The sequence below is a fragment of the Hyla sarda genome, chromosome 3 (assembly GCF_029499605.1).
Source record: "Hyla sarda isolate aHylSar1 chromosome 3, aHylSar1.hap1, whole genome shotgun sequence".
NCBI lineage: Eukaryota > Metazoa > Chordata > Amphibia > Anura > Hylidae > Hyla > Hyla sarda.
In genome coordinates this window covers 97,344,608-97,357,442 of record NC_079191.1, presented here as the reverse complement: position 1 = coordinate 97,357,442, position 12,835 = coordinate 97,344,608, and the positions used below count along the sequence as shown (strand labels likewise).

Here is a 12,835-nt window from a genome sequence, read left to right as displayed (position 1 = left end):
CATCAATTCACATAAGAATTGGAAAGTTGACTGAACCAAATGCCATTGAACATGGTCTGGTCATTCCACAATCCAACCTTGTGGGGTTTTCTTGTGCAAGGTTGTTGACAGATGAATACTGAGAATGGGGAATACTGAATGGAGAAGGAGGATGTCAGAGGAGAAGGATGTCATGACTCTGATGAACAGTTGAACCGGGGCAATATGTCTATTGGTACAGGTACTACTACTCCCATCATGGAACAGTGTGTTCCATGCTGGGAGTAGTAGTACTCCTTAAAAAATGTAAAAAATAGAGAAAAAAAAGTGAAACACACACACACTTTATTTAAAATAAATAAAAAAAATTATATTATAAAAAATAAAAATTCTGTTAAATAAATTTTTCCCATCCCTACTGCATTCTTTTTATTTATTTTGGTTCCCAACAAATTTTGAAAAAAAATGCAGACGCAAGAAATTGCACTGGCATTTTTTCTGGCATTTTTTTCCACAGAAAAACACCAGAAAAGAAACCTAGCCTTAGGGTGCGTTCACACATGCATATTTTTGCTGCAGATTTTTCTGCCCATTTACTGCCCATTGACTTCAATGGGCAGCAAAATTTGATGAAGCAAATCTGCAGCAGATTTGCAGCAGAAGATATGCACGTGCTCACTTACCCAAAGGGTTTCACCAGAGTTTGCTGTACAAATTGTTGGTAACAGCTTTAGATCACCACGAACCATAATCAGGCTGTAAGCACAAGCTCTTTGATAGCATTTAGTTATTTCATGTATAGTTATTTTTGTTCTTTATTTACTACTGCAGGCATCACATGGGGTAAGGTGGTCTCACTGTATGCAGTGGCAGCAGGACTCGCAGTTGACTGTGTGAAGTTCTCTCAGCCGGCACTGGTTCTGACCATTGTGGACTGCCTAGGAGAATTTATACGCAAGACATTGGTCACATGGCTCAAACGCAGAGGAGGATGGGTAAATACATAATTGTCATGTCATTCTGGGCAAATCCATACTGCAAATCCAGTCATACCCTCTGCAGTTAAAGGGCTATTCTGGAGTCAAGAAAATAGTATTTAAATAAAACTATCACCCCAAGATATATAACTTACTAATATAAGTGTTATCACAAATTCTACTGGATTGAGCATATTTTTGCTTGAAATACCCCTAACAGGAAGTAATGTATTTCTTTCTGTTTAAAAGTGGCATTGTCTCAGCAGCTCCCCAACTCTCCCTGTCTTCCAAGACTACGCATCATCCTCAGGAGGCTTGGCTGGATCTGGTCTCTGAGCGGAAGCCCCACCCCTGTGTGATGTCACGACCTTTGACTATGCCCTACAGCTACATCATCATCTCCCTGTCATATACATATATATCTTTATTGGGACATTGAGGGAAGGGTAAAGTGTGTTTACATCATGCTACACTGTGCTGAACAATGGCACAGGCAGAGGAACAGACAGGGAATGTTTTGATATCGCCGCGTGTGTGATTGTCCAAACTATTACATTCTTGATCCTGCACGGTGAACAGTGTAAACGCAAAAAAATTCTAAACTCCAAAATTCCAGATTTTTGGTCACATCACATGCCAGAAAAAACATAATAAAGGGTTTTAAAAAGTCACATATACGCAGTAGTGTTACCATTTAAAACTGCAGCTCGTGGTGCAAAAATTATTTTTACACAGCTTGGTAGGTGGAAAAATAAATAAAAAACATGTAGGGGTCAGAATATGGCAATGAACAGATTATTTTCCTTTCTTAAGTTTTCTATTTATTTATTTATTTTAACATAAAACAAAGTGAGAATCAAGTTTGGTATCATTGGAATCGTACTGACCCATGGAATAAAGTTATTATGTCAGATTTACTGTATTGTATTGCCCCACAAAATTGCGCAATTCCATATTTTTTTCAATTCTGCCTTACATATATATTTTTTTCTGGCTCTGTAATATATGTTATATGCTAAAATAAATTAAGCCAATGAAAACTACAACTTGTCCCACAAAAAAATAAACCCTAATACAACTTTGTCAGTTGAAGGTTGTTTGTTAAAAGGGTTATACAGAAATTGAAAAACAATGTGAATTTCAACCAAAAACAGCACCACACCTGTTCTATAGCTACTTTTCTGAGCTTCAATTGGAAGTAAATATAGGGGGTGCAGAGGTAGCAGTCACACCAGGGCCAGGTGCCTAAGGGGCCCCTAAGTAGAAAATTGAAAAGGTGTTCCCCTCAATAACGGCGCTAGTCCATGGATAGATAGATATGCATTTATTGAAACATAAAAGACAACGCGCTTCAACCCGGACAGGGGTCTTCATCAGTCATCCTGATCCTGAATGCCTGATGAAGACCCCTGTCCAGGGTTGAAAAGCGTTACCTTTTATGTTTCAATAAATGCATATCTATCTATCCATGGACTAGCTCCGTCATTGAGGGGAACACCTTTTCAATTTTCTACCTATGCCTCGTTACCGGTGAGACTGACGTCACTCAGGGAAGTTCCTCATGGCAGCTGTCCGGCTATTCATTAATTCCAGACGCCACTGGGTAAGGACCCATCTTTCTTTTACTTTGTACCATTTACCTAGACGGTCCTCACTAGGTGCGCACCTTTTGTTGCCTTTTATCTCTTTTCATAAGGAGCCCCTAAAGCACCTCTACCCCACAAGAGACCAGTATTATTATTGGCACATGGGGCCTGTTGCAGATTTTGCATCGGGGCCCAGAAGCTACAAGTTACGCCTCTGGCTGCAATACCACACACAACTTTAGGATAGGTGGGGTCCTGTTTTTGGTAGAAAATAGCCCTGTTTTTCTATTCCTGGATAACCCCTTTAAAGGCTATTCGCACTATTGCACAAACTGTTATTGCCTCAGTTATCACCAATTTCTTGCACAATGTGAACAGAAATTAGACAATGGCACTGTCCGGTTTCAAAACTGGAGTCAAAACAGTGTTTTACCGGTAAAATGGTGCTCTATTGTAGAAGGTACATCCAAATTCTTGCACAATGTGAACAGAAATTAGACAATGGCACTCACTGTCCGGTTTCTTTAAGTTTATTGCAGCGTTTTCACTGGTGAACGCGAGACACAAAACGGGGAGACATCACTAGGTGAACCTAGTGATGTCTCCCCGTTTTGTGTATCATGTTCACCAGTGAAAACGCTGCGATAAACTTAAAGGAAATCTGTCATCAGAATCACCCGCACTAAACCTGTTACACAGGCTTATAGTGCGGGTGATCCTGATTAAAACGCTCCTTACCTGGTTAAAAATGGTTCAGCGCTTCTTAAGATATCTATATTTTTAGTTTTCTGTTATTCCCTGGCTTGGGACTCAGTGGGAGGTGTTATCATCTGGGACTCGGCCACACGTCATTCTAGCTGGGCGGAGCTGCCGCCCGGCTCATGAATATTCATGAACTTATCCTCCTGGTCTAATTCTTCTTTCTCGGTCTGGTGTGGAGGGCCGCGCATGCGCCGCGTTCCGTACACCCGGAAGCGGCGTTCCCCCCCCCGGCTTCACTCGAGCTGCGGCCCTATACAAGTAAGAAGACAGGCTGCATGAGTGAAAAGCCGGGGGTGGGAGGAAGGGAGGGACGGAGGGTGTATTTATTCACAAACAGACCGAGAAAGAAGAATTAGACCAGGAGGATAAGTTCATGAATATTCGTGTGTGTGCATGCGTATACCCCGATAAACCCCCAGGAAAGGCAGGGGGAGAGAGGCCGTCGCTGCCCGCTTCTCTCCCCCTGCCTTCCCTGGGGTCTAGAGCCTTGCTGCTGCCGCTTCTCTCCCACTGGCTATCTGCGTCGCTGCCCGTTCTCTCCCCCTGACTATCAGTGCCGGCAATGGGGCAGCGGTGTCGATAGCCAGGGGGAGAGAAGGGGCAGCGGCACCCATTGCCAGCGCCGCTGCCCCGTTGCCTCCCCCATCCCCGGTTGTATAATTACCTGTTGCCGGGGTCGGGTCCGCGCTGCTTCAGGCCCCCGGTGTGCGTCCCCTGCGTCGTTGCTATGCACTGCACGGCGCGGCGCAGTGACGAATGACGTCATTGCGCCGTGCAGTGCATAGCAATGACGCATGGGACGCACACCGGAGGCCTGAAGCAGCGCGGACCCGACCCCGACAACAGGTAATTATACAACCGGGGATGGGGGAGGCAATGGGGCAGTGGCGCCGGCAATGGGTGCCGCTGCCCCTTCTCTCCCCCTGTCTGTCGGCGACGCTGCCACATTGCCGGCGCCGCTTCTCTCCCCCTGGCTATCGGCGCCGGCACCGATAGTCAGTGGGAGAGAACAGGCAGCGGCACCAATAGCCAGGGGGAGAGAAGGGCCGGCAGCAGGGCTCTAGACCCCAGAACAGGCAGGGGCAGAGAAGCCGGCAGCGACGGCAGGTCTCTGCACCTGCAAAGCCGCAGCAGTTCATTGATTTAAAGCGCCCACTTTAAATCATTGAACTGCAGCGGCTTATTGCCGTATAACACGCAGGTAGACTTTAGGCTAAAAATTGTAGCCTAAAAAGTGCGTGTTATACGCCGATAAATACGGTATTGTGAAAAATTGGAAAAAAAATTTATGAAACTCTCTACTTGTAAGAGAAATAGTCAAGCCAAATAAATGTAGTTATTAATTCACATCCACAACATGTCTACTTTATGTTGGCATCATTTGTTAAATATTCTTTAACTTTTTTTTTTACGACATTAGAAGGTTTATATTATTATGAACATTTTTTCAAATATTCTACAAAAGTTTAAAATCAATTTTTTTTAAACAATAACATTTTGAATATATATGTGTATATATATATATATATATATATATATATATATATATATATATACTTAATTTACTTTTTTACTTCTGTACAACAGCTCCCCCTAGTGTCTAGTTCACAAAACATGCAGTAACAGGTTTAGGACACTAGGTGGAGTTGTTGTAAAACAGAACAGCTCCTTTACACCAAAAAAATAAAAAAGTGAAAGTGAAACTAAAGCATGTCGGCTGGCACAGCGTCGGCAGCTCGAGACAGGTAAGGGACACCGGGAGAAGGGGGGACAGGTAAGGGACACTGGGGTCTCCTAGCAGAGCAGTGTGTGTGTCCCGATCCCCGTGATCGAAACACACACACTGCACTGCTCAGGATTTTTTGGTGCGAAACGCTGCCATCAGCTGGTCAGATTTGACTAGCTGATAGGAGCAATCGCTGTGAGGGGGGGGGGGACACGAAACCCCCTAGGTCCTGGGGCAAGATGGCTGGCTATCAGTGATAGCCATCATCTTACCAGGCGTGGCGGGATGCCGCAAGTAGTGGCCAGTATCTGCATGACATACATAAATGTCATAGGACGGGAAAACCTTCCCAATCATGACGTACATGTATTACGTTAGGGGTTAAAGTGGTATTATGTTTGGCTATTAATTGTATGTGTACCATTCTGCTTCTCAGGTTAAAGGGGTACTCCGGTGGAAAACAATTTTTTTTAAATCAACTGGTGCCACAAAGTTAAACAGATTTGTAAATTATTATAAACATATTATAAACAAAATGGAGAGGCTCCTGTCTGTCTGACAATCACCAAGGACCCGAGCAACCCAACACACACCTATACCCACGGTGTATAAAAATAGGATCAATATGGAAAAAATAAATGGGGCTCAAGGGTCAAAGATATCTGGTTTAAGTTGATTGGTATTTATTAATATAAAATACAAAAAGAACTAAATAGGGATGTACAGGGCCCTTGTACCTCCCTAATTAATTAAATAATACAAAATAAAATATGATAATCCCAATATAAAAAACTAAAATTAACTATAAAATTAATAACAACTATAAAATGCAATTTGAGCCTGTATATCAATATGTAGATCTTCTGATCTTGAGGAACAGCACAGTATAAAAGTTCATTCCACAACTCTTGTTCCCAAAGATCTTCAATAAGATAAAATGTATCCGCTACAAATAATCAATTGATGCGGTAGTGCTGTATCCATCCAAACCTTGGCAACTAGATCTCACCAACACAGTGATACAATGTAGCACTTTGTGAGCAGTGAACAGTCACTCAGAATCACTCTTTAAGCATTTCTGCGTATGTCATACATCATAGAAGCCAGTTTGCAATATTTTTCATATAATGCTCACCAGATTTGTAAATTACTTCTATTTAAAATCTTCATCCTTCCAGTACTTATCAGCTGCTGTATACTACAGAGGAAGTTGTATTTCTTTCTGGAATTCTTTTCTGTCTGACCACAGTGCTCTCTGCTGACACCTCTGTCCATGGCAGGAACTGTCCAGAGTACAAGCAAATCCCCATAGCAAATTCCTATCCTCTCCTCTCCTGCTCTGGACAGTTCCTGATACATACAGAGGGGTCAGCAGAGAGCACTGCGGTAGGACAGAAAAGAACTCCAGAAAGAAATACAACTTCCTCTGTAGTATACAGCAGCTGATTAGTACTGGAAGGATAAAGATAGATGTAATTTACAAATCTGTTTAACTTTGTGGCACCAGTTGATTTAAAAAAAATTGTTTTCCACCGGAGCACCCCTTTAACCTGAGAGGCAGAATGGTACACATACAATTATTAGCCAAACATATACCAGAAGTACGCCAGATGTCTGGCTAATGAAGCTTTACAAGAATCTACCAGCATATATGCCAAATGTAGAGCCCAGTTGTGGTGAGATACTAGTCCCTCTTCTACTATCTATAGGTCAGCAAAGGAAAAGAGTGACACTGTAGAATCAGACTACACAGGGTTTCTTTAGAGTATGTAACCTTGGAAATATGGGGTCGGCATAGGATTTAGATATATAATACATTAGTGGGATATTTATAATCAAGATTATTTGTAAAGTTGCTGTGGTTTTTCATGTTCAATGGATTGGCACAGAATAAAAATAGTTGCCAATGTGTACAGAGCTATAACAGACATCAGGTGTGGATCTGCTGTGCCACCTAACTGGCTTGGCAGAAAGGGAGAACACATACACCCTACGGGCATAGGAGTAAGCAGCAGTAGGACAACACACAAAGCCATGGTAGGAGCATAGATCAAGCTGCACACAGAGGAGGTAGCTCAGCAGGAGTGCCCATCAGGATGAGCAGTACAATGGCGGGAGTGGACAATCATCATTACAATAGCCTATAGGATAGGAAACTATTCTGCTTCATATAATGTATATGATTACGCCAGAAACAAAATAGCAAAGTAATAAAGTACCAAAGTAGTTTTAATAGAAGCATTTAACACATCACATAAATCATTTTTAGATGGTCAAATACATATTCAGCAGCAATTTACCATAAGGAAGTATTAGCAATGATGGACGGTGCCAAAATATGGATCCCATATGGGCATATTCAATAGATATGATGTTGGTCGAACACACCAAAGGCCAGGTCAAATCAATCTCCAAGGCATTAAACTATCATACCAAAAAAAGTGGCAATAAAACATAACTTTTCTTTATATCTATATAATACACGAAAAATAAATGTGAATCCCTGAGAAGAATTATAGACGTTAACAGCAATCTCTGGACTTACGATACGATAGAACCATAAATCCAATACAGCATCCAAACCAACAATTGCGTTAGTTGGTAAAGTAAAGCCAAAGTCTATCCAGGCATGCTAGAAGTTGTAGTTGTGCAACAGCTGGAGGCACACTGGTTGAGAAACCCTGACCAGTGGAGTAGTGGATGCCTGGAATAGCCTTCATATAGAAGCAGTGGCTGCAAATACAGTGAAGGAATGTAAACATAGATGGGATAGGCATAAGGCTATCCTTCATATAAGGTAAGGTCAGGGACTATTGATCTATTGATAGTATTCGAAATAATGGGCACACTAGATGGACCCTATGGTACTTATCTGTTGGCACATTTTATGTTTCTATATGTGTCAATGCTATAGAATATTCTAGTAAGAAAATTCACTTCTTTAACTCTTTCTTTTCCACCAGCATGATCTATTTGAAGTTTGAATGCTTCTTTCTATCAGTGCTCCTCTCGGTTTGGATTGTGATTTAGAACATTTTTCATTAGTAGTTATATCATTCAGCTCCACCTACAACTTTGATACATTTCCAGTTTGGCTGCTATTTGAACGATTTACCACCCACACAGATCTGTCACTGCATCTGTACATAGCCTACCATGTGGCTTGTAAAATATATCATAATAATTTACTAACTATAACTTCATACAAATGCCTGAGCACAAACACAGCAGCACTTTCTTGACTGATGTTCATAGATATTTCATATTTGTTGCCAAAACCTTCTTAAAAAATGGATAGCTGCCATCCCAGTACCACCTGATCTCTTTAAGTCCTAAAACCTCCCCTTGGGCTTTACCTTCACATTGTACCTTTACCATAACTTTACTCACTACTTTGCTACAACAGTGGATTGAGCAGACACCATGCAGCCCTTACCCCTATCCACGTAGCCCTTTATGAATTAGGTGGAGGCTATCCTAAGGCAAGAAAAGTGTGCCAAAAACTTATTCCACCAGGGGAGAAAATTCACAAATATTCTTTCTTGTATTTGGGAGGACAGTTGCTGGATGATATGGCAATAGTCTAATGTCTATCCATACACTTTACTGCTGAACCTTTTCTCTTCTTTCAGATTAGTACCCTTCTAGTTTTTCCATGGACCTATAGATTTGACATCAAAAAAGTTTGGAAAGTCCTTCAAAACCTCACTAAACCCCATTGATACAGAGGTGTGAACAGAACCTGAGTTAAAGGTAGTTTCCGGGCTTTACAAAAAATTACCAGGGAGGAAGGAATGAGACCCAAAAAAATGTAAAACCATACTCACCCCTTCTGTCTCTCCTGGTCTAGTGCTGCCGCTGCTCTAGAGTCTCATGCAGAAGTGCCTTGATGTACACTATACATGGAATAGAGCCAACACTTCTTGTTGTATGTGATCTGTAATGGCAGTGATTGGCTGCACCCTCCTGTCCTGAGTGTATGAAGATGTCGCCAGGGCACTTATGCCATGGACTCTGTAGCAACTGTGGCACTGGACCAAGAGCAATTGGTGGGGTGAGTATGTGTTTTTTCCCACCCAATCCCTGCCCCAGGCATTTTTTTTGTCAAGTCCAGGAAACCCATTTAAACAAATATTAAATATTATATATATTTTTTTATAATGTATACTTTTACCATATTTATAGAATCTTGTGTTTCCCAAGAGGATGCCTTCAATAACCAGTCTCCTAGTTCTCTGCACTAAACATCCTGTTACTGTACACTGCACCCTTCTCAAAGTGGTTTCTGGTTTCTAATCTGCTCTGACTACATATCTGTCTTTCCTGTCCGCTCATTTTCACTTAAGAATAGGGCCAAAGAAAGCTACGGAAATTAGTATCAGACCATATTTTAATAATGACTTGAAGTTCAAATTACTCTTAAGCTGGATTAAGAGGTCTGTGACGCAGTTTAAATACCAGGAATTCATTGGGAAGGCAAGTCTGGTCTGTGGCTTTCATCTCTGATACCATTTAGATTGCTTGGTATTCAAAGCTATTTCTAGTTTACTGTATGCCATGCTGAAAAGGTTCACTAGAATACTCCCTCTACACTACACGCATGTATATTAATGTTAGCAAAACAAAAAAATGTACAAATTACATTTGTAAAAAATGTAAAAATGTACACAAAACATTGGCAACATACCCAATATAATGTACAGTACATTACAGTACAGATTAAAGAGGTACTCCACCGAAAAACATCGTACCCCATATCCAAATGATAGGGGATAAGATGTCTGATCACGGGGGGCCGCCGCTGGGGACCGACCCCCGCAATCTTCAGTGCACCACCCTAGTCATCCGTGCTAGGAGCTGGATGACTGGCGACTACAGCTGCCACTCCCCCACCATTCATGTCTATGGGAGGGGGTGTGACGGCTACGTAGCAGCCATCATAACCCCTCCCATAGACATGAATGGACAGGGCGTGGCCTGGCATCACGAACAAGAAGGCTCCAAGCCTCCGTGTTCCAGACGCTGCCCCTGCCGGCATGGAGATCACGGGGGTCAACCGCCGGGGAGACCACGATCTCCATGCCGGCAGCATCCAGAACACGGAGGCTTGGAGCCTTCGCGTTCGTGACGTCATGCCATGCCCCCTCCGTTCATGTGGATAGGGGATAAGATGTATTTCGGCAGAGAACCCCTTTAAATCTAGTGCAAAAAACTACCTCTACAAATGAGGTTGGGAAAAGAGGGGAGAGTTATCCATGCGGTGCCTAGCATCCAGCTAAAAAGGATGTTTGGGAGATACTGTTGTAAGCTGTTTATCAGTTTCTCTCTGCCACTAAACAGACAGGGCTAACAGTCAGGGCTATCCTCATATTATAAAGAGCTCTTAACACTGGTTCTGGGTGCTGCACTGTTTGAGACTCTAGTTTATTCCTTTATGGGAGCATATAGATGTCCCTGTTTATAGTGCTCTTGTATCATGAAAACTATATTTCCCTTCTTGTATGTAATATGAATGAGCAGCAAAGAACACATCTCCCCATTATTATAGGGGTTTTCAGATGGTCCTATATTTTTGTTCTATCAAAACTTAGGAATTTAAAATGCAACTGTAACTGTGTCAGGCAGCTGCTGCCAAGGCCAATAAGATTATGTGGTGCATCCAAAGGGGCATAGATGCACATGATGAAAAAATAGTTCTGCCACTGTACAATACACTGGACAGACCACAAATGGAATACAGTGTAGAGTTTTGTGTACGAGTGCACAAGAATGACATGGAGTAGAGCTGTAGATGGTTCAAAGATGGGCAAATAGAGTATTAAATGGAGTTAGTGAACTACAGTACTCAGAAAGATCAAAATTGGGGTTATTAAATTTGGAGAAAAAAAAGGGGTAGCCTAATATAGATGGAGGTTCTTTACTGTAAGACAGTGCGACTATAAGATTCTCTGCCAGAGGAAGTGATCATGGTAAACTCAATAAAAAGGTTCAAAAGGGGCCTGTATTTTTTCTGGAATTTAATAACTTTGCAGGTTTTAGTCACTAGATTCTGGAGAAGGATTGCTGATCCAGAGATTTATTTTGCTTGCAGATTTGGAGTCAGGAAGGATTTTTTCTCTCTTTAGAATGAGGATAATTGTTTTCTACCTTATGGTTTTTTTCTTTTGCCTTCCTCTGGATCAACACTGCAGAGTAATAGGCTGAACTAGATGGACCTACTGTTTGTCTATTTTCTTACTTTAAAACTATTATTATGTGAACTATCATGACTTTTTATACTAAAGCAACCTGGCCTAGTGATCAAGCTTCATAGTCCCACAGAGATAACAGCTTTAGGGAGCCCCCTGTCTTATTTATAAGATGTTTATATGCCCTGATCCATCATGGCATGAATCTTGTAAAAACTGATCCCATGACACCAGTTAGAAGAGAGGCTTAACTTATATATTCTAATTATTTTTCTCCTTCAATTTTAACAGACGGATGTAACAAAATGTGTCGTCACCACTGATCCTGGTCTAAGATCCCACTGGTTGGTCTCCAGCGCCTGCAACTTGGGCCACTTTTTGAAGGCAGTAATATTTTTCCTGCTTCGAGAGCGGTAAACTCTTCTCATGGTTCCATTGTTCTGAACTAAATGCAGCTTCGATGACAAGTCATTTACTGCCGACTCTGCTTCCAATCATTGTCCGTGTCCTGGTCCGACCGCTGCTCTACAGTCAACTCCTTGTGGAATAACCATGTTCACGAGAATGAAAGTTTGACTCTGACGTCGACTTATACAGAGATACCAGACAGTGCTGTCCCATTCCCTCAGTCTCAGAGCTATTCCTGTACAGACAGAATTTGGCACTCTCTGTGTTTCCGCCTGTACTTTTGATGAACTCTTAAAAATTAACCCATTACTCTTGTATTATTGCTGAGCCAAAACCCCTGGACGCAACAAGTAGCTCTGCTGAGCTGTCAGAAATACTACACCAGTATTGGAGAAACAAATGATAAAGGAGTAAGACTCTACATGTTGTAGTGTATTTTGTTATTCTCGTACTGATCACTGCCCTACTCCGGATCTGTAAGAACATACACTGTATGAATGACACCAAATTCAGCAGGTGTTCATAAAGCAGAATTATTATTTTTATTTATCTTTGGTAACACCCTTGGTTCCAGGGTGCTGTACATATAAATTAGTACTTCGGAGTCTAGTTATTTTACTCTGTCTATACAGAAGAGTTCAAGCTCTTTATCACTAACCAAGTTCCAGAGGGGTCATTTACTTTAAGGCACCTATAATGCCAATATCATATCATCAGCTAGTTAAGTGTCATGTATACGTTGTGTTGATTCTGTGATATTGGTGAATGATAAATAAGCAAATATGGTAGAAAGACCATTGCAGGAATTAAAGGACAGTGGCTAATATATTTTAGACTGATATCTTCAATCTTGCCATGGTCTATAAGGTGTATTAAAAAAGTCCTTCTGAAGCACTTTACATGTACTTTATCATAAGACAGGATGAGGCAGGTAGATAATGGGATCATATCAGGGGCGAACACAGACAGCAAAGGGCCCCTGTGCAAAGAATGTGCCTGGGCCCCCCAAAAAAACTAACAAAAAACAAAAGTACTATGCCATAAAGTTGCACTGTAACTCACATTAATCTGCATTAGGTAGCATAGGATTCCCCGACATTAGGTAGCATAGCCTCCCAACACACAAAAAGCGCTGCGCAGGACGTCAGCATCCCGGCACGGCGCTTGCGATGGTGTCACTCCTGCACGCACCTCCACCAGGAAGTCCCC

At 41.8% G+C, this 12,835-nt stretch overlaps 1 protein-coding gene across 1 annotated transcript in view; it reads left to right on the top strand.

Moving 5' to 3' along the window:
- The window catches only part of BOK (BCL2 family apoptosis regulator BOK), a 41,936-nt gene extending 29,889 nt beyond the window's left edge, over window positions 1-12,047 (top strand). Inside the window, exons 4-5 of the mRNA XM_056564717.1 lie at window positions 811-974; window positions 11,510-12,047. Of these exons, the coding sequence (XP_056420692.1) occupies window positions 811-974; window positions 11,510-11,635 (290 nt within the window). The 3' untranslated portion in view covers window positions 11,636-12,047. The remainder of the gene's footprint in view (window positions 1-810; window positions 975-11,509) is intronic.
- The last annotated feature ends 788 nt before the right edge of the window (window positions 12,048-12,835 follow it).